The following is a 7981-nucleotide window of genomic DNA, read 5'->3' on the forward strand; positions in this document are numbered from 1 at the left end:
ATTCGTAACCACTACGCTACCAGAGAAACCCTATATAGGTCAGTATAAATTGCAACCAACTTGACAGCACTTAACAACAAAACATGCTTCAGTGTAGGTTCCGTGGCATACAGCAGTTTCGACTCTAATTAGTTTAAACTAAAATCAGTATATTGCAGGATACTCTAAGGGTGCCACACCACTGAGATGTCTTAAGAAGCTCAGTTCTGAACTGAACTTCCAGAAATATTCCTAAAACCACATCACTGACCAAGATTCTGGTTTTGCCTGTTAGGAAGCAATGAAATGAAATTAGCCATGCAGCTGCTGTCCAGACTCAGCCCCCTATGGTACTGTGTTTTAGTTTCCTGTGGCTACAATAACAAAATTTAAGAAAGTGACGGTTTTAAACAACTGACACTTAATGTCTCACAGTTCTAGAAGCAGAGTCTGAGATAAAGTTAGTCATGTTGATTCCTTCTGAGGTTTTGAAAGAGAATCTATTCTATAGACATAGGGCCTTTGCAGATATTATTACTTAAGATACAGGGGTAAGATGAGCCCTAATCCAATACGATCAAGAGTCCTTCTCAAAAAAGAAGAGATGCAGACAAACACATATCATGTGAAGACACATAGACAGAGAGGTGAAGGTGGCCACGTGAGAAGACAGAGTCAGATTAAAGTTACATCTAACAGTAATCATGCTACAAATCACAAACTAAGGGCTACCAGAAACTTCAAGAAACATGGAAGAATCCTCCCATATAGGATTTGGAGGAAGGATAGCTCTACCAAAAACTTGCTTTCAGACTTTTTGCCTCCAGAACTGTGAAAGAATAATAAAGATATTATTTTAAACTATCCACCTTGTGGTATTTTGTTACCACTATGCTACCAGAGACTACCTAATTTAATAGCAGCCTATAGAATGGAATCAAGGGTGAGGAACATTTTTAAGATTTTAACTCTCTGTATTCTAAAAAGGAGCTCTGGTAACGTAGTGGTTACGAATCGGGCTGCGAACGTCAGGGTCAGCAGTTCGAAACCACCAGCTGTTCCGCAGGAGAAAGATGAGGCGTTCTGCTCCCGTAAAGATTTACAGCCTAGGAAACCCTGTACAGGGTCGCTATGAGTCGGAACCGACTCCACGGCACATAACAACAACAACAACAGCATTCTAAAAAGGAGCTCTGGTAGCGTAGTGAGGCATTCTGCTCCTGTAAAGATTTACAGCCTCGGAAACCCTGTGCAAGTTCACTATGAGTCGGAACCGACTCCACGGTACTTGACAACAACAATTCTAAAAATAGTTAAAGCAAATATTGTTAATTCTGAGAGGTGAGTAGTTAGAATTTTTGTTTTTATTTTTAATGTAATCAAACTACTTTCTATGGAGTCCTGGTGTGGCAATATAAAATAAGCACTGGGCTACTAACTGCAAAGTTGCTCGTGGGAAACACTACACCGGGTTGCTACGAGTCAGAACATACTTGACACGCTTAAAAGCAACAACAACAAATGTCTTACTGGAAAATAAACAAACTGATTCAAAAGAATGCAAATACAAGAATAGTCTAATAACATACAGAAGATGCTTTCGAAATGTCAGATATCCCCACTACAAAAGGAACCAAGCTCAGTCTGTTTTATGAGGAAGTTCTACCAAATGTTCCAGAAACAGAGTCCTAATAACCTGTGAGGTTAGCATAATCTTGACATAACACAGAACAAGTGTATTAGCATTCCAAACACAGCAGTGTTTTAAAAGAAAAATGTATCATCTTCTTTGAAGGCGAGAGAGAGAGACACGAATTGGGCTGCGAACCTCAAGGTCAGCTGTTCGAAGTTACCAGCTTTTCCGCAGGAGAAAGATGAGGATTTCTGCTCCTGTAAAGATTTATAGCCTCGGAATCCCTGTACAGAGTCGCTATGAGTCAGAATCGACTCCACGACACATAACAACAACATATATATATATTTCAACATTGTTGTTGTTAAGTGCCATCAAGTCGGTTCCAACCCATATCGACCCTGTATAGAGTTTCCAAGGAGACTCTGGTGAGCTTGAACCGCCAACCTTGCAGTTCAAACGGCTTTGCAGTCTGGCGCATTAACCCACAGCACCACACCACGACGCACAATTAATGTAGTGTTATTGTTAACTGTCTTCGAATCCGTTCAACTCATAGAGACCCTGTCTGTATATGTTTTCTGAGAAGTGGTTGGTGAGTTTGAACCGGCGACTTCGAGGCACAATAGATTAAGACGGAAAGTCTTAATGATAAAATTCAAATCTGAAAGCTCAACTGATGTTTAGAAGAAGATTTAGTAACCATACAGATTTCTAAAATTCTTTGGAAACTTTGTTGTTTTAAGCGCCGTCGAGTCAGTTGCGACTCACAACGAACCTTTATAGGGTTTAGGAGGAGAAAAACAACAACAAAATATACAAAAATAATTTAAGAGTGCCCACAATTTTAAAGTATTGAAGAGCAAAGATGTCAGTTTGAGGACTAAGGTGCACCTGACCCAAGCCGTGGTATTTTCAGTAACCTCTGCCCACGTCCGAGGCAGCCACAGTCCCAGAGTGCTGGGCCCCCATGCCTTCAAGCCCCAACTGGCACCCCTGTCCAGTACCCCTGCCGTCCTTGCACCCCCCACTGTTCCCACAGCCCCTGGCCCCCGCTCCCCCCAGAGTGAGCACCAGTGCGTGTCCCATGAGCAGTTCCAGGCCACCCTACAGCTGGTGGTGGACCCCGGCGACCCTCGCTCCTACCTGGACAACTTCATCAAGATCGGTGAGGGCTCCACGGGCATCATGTGCGCGATCGCCACTGTGCACAGGTCCTGCAAGCTGGTGGCCGTCAAGAAGATGGATCTACTATGCAAGCAGCAGAGACGTGAACTGTTCTTCAACTAGGTGGTGATCATGCATGACTACCAGCACGAGAATGTGGTGGAGATGAACAATAGCTACCTGATGGGCAATGAGCTCTGGGTAGTGATGGAGTCCCTGGACATCATCACCCACAAGAGGATGAACAAGGAGCAGATTGCTGCTGTATGCCTGGCGGTGCTGCAGGCCTTGTCTGTGTTCCACGCCCAGGGCGTCATCCACGAAGACATCAAGAGTGACTCCATCCTGCTGCTCCACGATGGCCGGGTGAAGCTGTTAGACTTTGGGTTCTGCGTCCAGATGAGCAAGGAGGTGCCACGGAGGAAGTCTCTGATGGGCATACCCTACTGGATGGCCCCGGAACTCATCTCCCGCCTTCCTTACGGGCCAGAGGTGGACATCTGGTCTCGGGGGTGATAGTGATTGAGATGGTGGACGGGGAACCCTCCTACTTCAATGAGCCGCCCCTCAAAGCCATGAAGATGATTAGGGACAATCTGCCACCGCGACTGAAGAACCTGCACAAGGTCACGGCCTCCTTGAAGGGTTTCCTGCCTGCTGGTACTGGACCCTGCCCAGTGGACCATGTCGGCTGAGCTCCTAAAGCACCCCTTCCTGACCAAGGCCGGGCCGCCACCAAGCATCATGTTCCTCATGCTCCAGAACAGCACCAGATGAGGCCCCGTGCCTGCCCCTCAACCAAAGAGCCCCACTGGAGGCCAGTAGGGGGCCGGCCCCCCACTCCTCCCCTCCCCCCTAGGAGACACTCCGTGTGGTGCCACCCTCCTCTCAGGGCACGGGGCCCTACTACTGAACTCCAGTTGAGACTTTTAAAGAAAACCCAGGGACTCGTGGGAGCAAGGAGGCTCCCAGGCCATCTCAATCCATGTCCCTCAATCCAGGACAGGCCTTGGTCCTTGTCCCCGGTCTCCTGGACGGTCGGGCCCTCCATCACTGGAAACCTGCAGCGAGGCCGCCGCAGGAAGAGAACACTACGAGAGACTCTGTGCGTGAGCGTGCGCATGTGCAGGGCCCCACAAGTGGGTGTCTCAGATCTTGCCTAATATACAGCACCCCACCCCCACCCCCGCCCCCAGCCATGTGCGGGTCGATCATGAATGTCTGAAGAGTGGCCTTTTCCCTTTATTCTGTGCACTCTGTTGGAACAGATGAGGACCAGGGGGCCATCCCCTTGCCGCTGCAGAAATGACTAATGCACCCGGGTAGCCCCCTCTTCTCTAGAAATCTATTTATATTGCCATTTTATAATACTAGCCCCTGACCCTGCTTTGGGGACAGGCAACCCCTGTCCTGCTGGGTGGCATCGGGGACAGAACCACCATCTGAAGAATCAGGTTCCTGGCCCCTCAGTGCCCCGCCCTCACCGCCCCTCAAGTTAGTTTTACAATTAAAACATTTTCTGGTGTTTTTGTTGTTGTTTTTTTTAAAAAAAGAGCATCTACTGACAAGCTCTTAAAACGATAGAAGCTCAAGACTCCGCATCCAGGCTTCCTTAGCGCTCCGCCCTCACTCCCGAACCCACTCCATTGCGCATGTGCCTCCCTGGCGCATGTGCGCGGGGTGAAGAGAGGGAAGATGGCGGCGCTGAGCTGTCCAACCCCGCTGTACGGGCACGTGAGACGCGGAGACTTTAGTGAGGTGTACGAGCCAGCGGAGGATACGTTCCTGCTGCTGGACGCGCTCGAGGCGGCAGCAGCCGAGCTTGCTGGGTGCGAGGAAGGCGAGGACCCCACGGGGGAGGATCTAGACAGTCCTGGCCAGGCAACGGAGGAGGGGAGCGAAAAGACATGCGTCTGCCGCTAGCCTGTCATTGACACTGAAATGATAAAGCCAGTGCTCTTGCAGCTTCCTGTAATGAGTGTGCCAGGGATAGTTCTTCTTTTGCCAACGTCTTGCTTTGGTTTTCTGACCTCCAAGCATTCTTAACAGGGGATGATGTATGTACCTGTTAGTCTGAAGAATGCGTGCCTTTAAAGGCAATTACTGTATTTATAAACAATCAGAAAATAGTCCGAAAACATGACGCTTGTTTTTTGTTAGGTAAATATTAAAATGGCATTATTTGCTCTTTTTTCAGTACACAAAAGGCAATGGAAGGGCAGAAAAATAGGTTGTGATGTATTAGAATGGAGAAGTATATTTATATTCACTTAATAACATACTCTGACCTGTTTAAAACACTGCTCAGAGTAAAGTAACCACGAGGCTACTGAGTCCTTGAAACGTGCAACTGAAAACTGTTAATTTAATTGTAAAGGATTTAAACAGTTAACTGTTGCTAGTGGCTACCTAATTTAACAACTATCTATAGAATCTACCCTGTTAAGTGCCGTGGAGGCGGTCCGACTTAAGCAGCAACCCTGTATAGTGTTTCTGAGGAGCCGATGGGTTTGAACTACCAACCTTGCGGTTTACAGTCTAGTGTTTACCCTACATCTAATCAGGACCCCAGAATCTACCGTGTTGTTAGTGCCATCCAATCGGTTCTGACTAATAGCAACCCTGTATAGGATTTCCGAGGGACAGCTGGTGAGTTTGAACTATCAACCTTGCAGTTCAAACCAATCTTGTGGTCCAGTGCTTACCCTACAGCGCCACACCAAGACTCCAAAATCAACCCTAGAGACTTGCAAATATTAAAATTGACTTGATGGAAGTGCTGTCTCTAAATTTTAAACTGAGTTAGTAAGATAAATTTTTAAATGAATGTCTCTTGTAATTTTTTCTCATGAGGGCATTTGAATAATTAATTTAAAGATAAAAACTTGAACTAGGTTTTCTCAGGGTGAAATAAAGAGCTGTTGGACTTCAGATTCTATAATGTGCTAATTTATGTGTCTTAAACATAGTTGGATTTTTCCATGTGTAAAATGCCCCAACTTTTATTAAACTGATTTTTCATTGTGAATGATGGAACTTTGATTTACTGGAATATGGAGTGGAACAGCACTGTTTTATAACTTGTCTTTTATTCTCAAGATATCCCAGAAAGATTTACAAGCACAACTTGCATTACAAAGTATGCTATAAAAGGAGCTGATTTTTGTTATAAAGTCTTGAATATTTGTGGTCTTGGAATTCTAATTATTTATGAGGCCATGATAGTTATTTCAAACTAGAAGCCACCTGTTAAGATCCACATATCTTTTTAACTACAGCATAATAAAAACTTTTCATATATGTGGACTATTTGAAAAGTTAGGAATGCCCAGTGTATATTGTTGTCGGGGGTTGTTTGATAGAAGAACTACAGGGACCCTTAACTCATGACACTTTTATCTCTGTAATGGGAGTAACTGGTGCCTCTGATGCATGTTTAAGATTGTAGTGGGGAAATAAATTTAATTGAAGGATAAAATACAGTGGAATAAAGATTGTATTATATTTAATAGCATTTTGAGATTATTATTTGTAACATTCTAAGGTCAGATATTTGATACTTTCTCAATTTGGCATGTTGTTGAGTGCAGTCAAGTGAGTTCCTCAGAGTCCCTGTATAGGGTTTCTGAGGACCAGCTGCTGTGTTTGAGCTGCTGGACTTTGTGAGTTGGCAGTCTAGTGCATATCCTACAGCGCTACACAATTTAACATATAGCTGTCCAAATATGGGTTTCCTTTTTTGCTCTAAATGTCTTACTGGTTAAATAGGAGATCTCCCCTCACCCCATCCCTATATGCTGATGAATTTACAAACGCTGTATATTTAAAGGGGAGTCCTGATGTGGCACTGTGGGTTAACGTGCCAGACTGCACAGCCGTTTGAACTGCAAGGTCGAAGGTTCAAGCTCACCAGCTGCTCCTTGGAAACCCTATACAGGGTTGCTATGAGTCGGAACCAACTCAATGGCACTTAACAACAACAACATATATTTAAAGGAGTCCTGGTATAGTGCTATGGGTTAATGCTCAGACTGCCGTTTGAACTGCAAGGTCAGCGATTCAGGATCGGAACCCGTCGAAGGCACTTAACAACAACATGTATTTAAAACATGACAGAAAACAGCTCTCAAATATTTGTAATAATACTAATCTTATCATTTTAAGAAATACTAAACTGTAAGCTCCTTGTAGGAAAAGATTCTATCATATTTCAAACTCTAAAATAATTTATTCTGTAGTTTTAATGTTTTGTTGAAATTTATTGAAAGCCACTTTTTGTAATCTATTACTACTGTGAAGATTTAAGATAAATTACACTCCCAAATTTTTAGCAATTTTGAGTAACCCACCATTAAATTTAAGTACAAATTATGAATTTGTTTTATATTTTCATATACAAGGGGGGGGGCTTCAAAAACTTCATGGAAAAATTCCATTATCTTTCTATTCCATTTTTCCAAGAACTTTTGAAACCCCCTTGTATTTGCAGGTGAGTGATAATAGCAGGAAATAAACATTAAAACATGAGAATTATTTTCTGCAAAGTGTATTTCGATCTTACCATACTAATATTTCAAGAGTCCTGGTTTGGTGCTGTAGGATAAACACTGGACTGCAAGGTCAGTGGTTCAAACCTACCAGCTGCTCCTTGGAAACCCTATACAGGTCTCTGTGACTTAACAGCATTTAACAACAACAATACTAAAGCTCGTTTCTTTTTAGAGTGGAAATATGCCTTGAAGTAGGGTCAGGGTCTGGTGTGGTATCTGCATTCCTCGCATCAATGATAGGTCCTCAGGCATTGTATATGTAAGTATATGACAATCTTCTAAATCTTACACTGAGGGAAATCACTAGGAATGTAAGTGTTTGAATGAAATAATTTTTTTAAGTAGATATATGTATCTCCTATTTTATTTAAGTATAGTAAGGACCCAGATAACATTTTATACTCTTCCTGAAATTATGACCACATTCAAACCTGTTCTGTCAGAGTATGTAATTATGTTCTTTTTCTTGTTAAGCGCCATCAAGTCGGTTCCAACTGATAGCAAACCTGTATAGGGTTTGTCAGGAATAATTGGTAGGTTTGAACCACCAGTATTGTGGTTGCTGTTGTTGTTAAGTACTGTGGAGTCACTTCCAACTCATAGTGAACCTGCACAGGGTTTCCGAGGCTGCAAATCTTTTCAGGATTAGAAA

At 43.7% G+C, this 7981-nt stretch overlaps 1 protein-coding gene and 1 pseudogene across 2 annotated transcripts in view; both read left to right on the top strand.

Annotated features, from left to right (window-relative positions):
* Positions 1 to 535: 535 nt before the first annotated feature.
* On the top strand, positions 536 to 3556 carry LOC102819745 (annotated as a pseudogene).
* A 916-nt stretch (positions 3557 to 4472) lies between these two features.
* LOC102842852 (hemK methyltransferase family member 2-like) overlaps positions 4473 to 7981 on the top strand; it is an 18491-nt gene continuing 14982 nt past the window's right edge. Inside the window, exons 1-2 of one of the 2 annotated variants that reach the window (XM_006862508.1) lie at positions 4473 to 4608; positions 7502 to 7588. In XM_006862508.1, coding sequence (XP_006862570.1) covers positions 4475 to 4608; positions 7502 to 7588 — 221 coding nt within the window. In that variant the 5' untranslated portion in view covers positions 4473 to 4474. The remainder of the gene's footprint in view (positions 4609 to 7501; positions 7589 to 7981) is intronic. The other variant, XM_006862507.1, reaches the window with a different exon arrangement.

This window comes from Chrysochloris asiatica, unplaced genomic scaffold, assembly GCF_000296735.1.
Source record: "Chrysochloris asiatica unplaced genomic scaffold, ChrAsi1.0 scaffold00049, whole genome shotgun sequence".
Lineage (NCBI taxonomy): Eukaryota > Metazoa > Chordata > Mammalia > Afrosoricida > Chrysochloridae > Chrysochloris > Chrysochloris asiatica.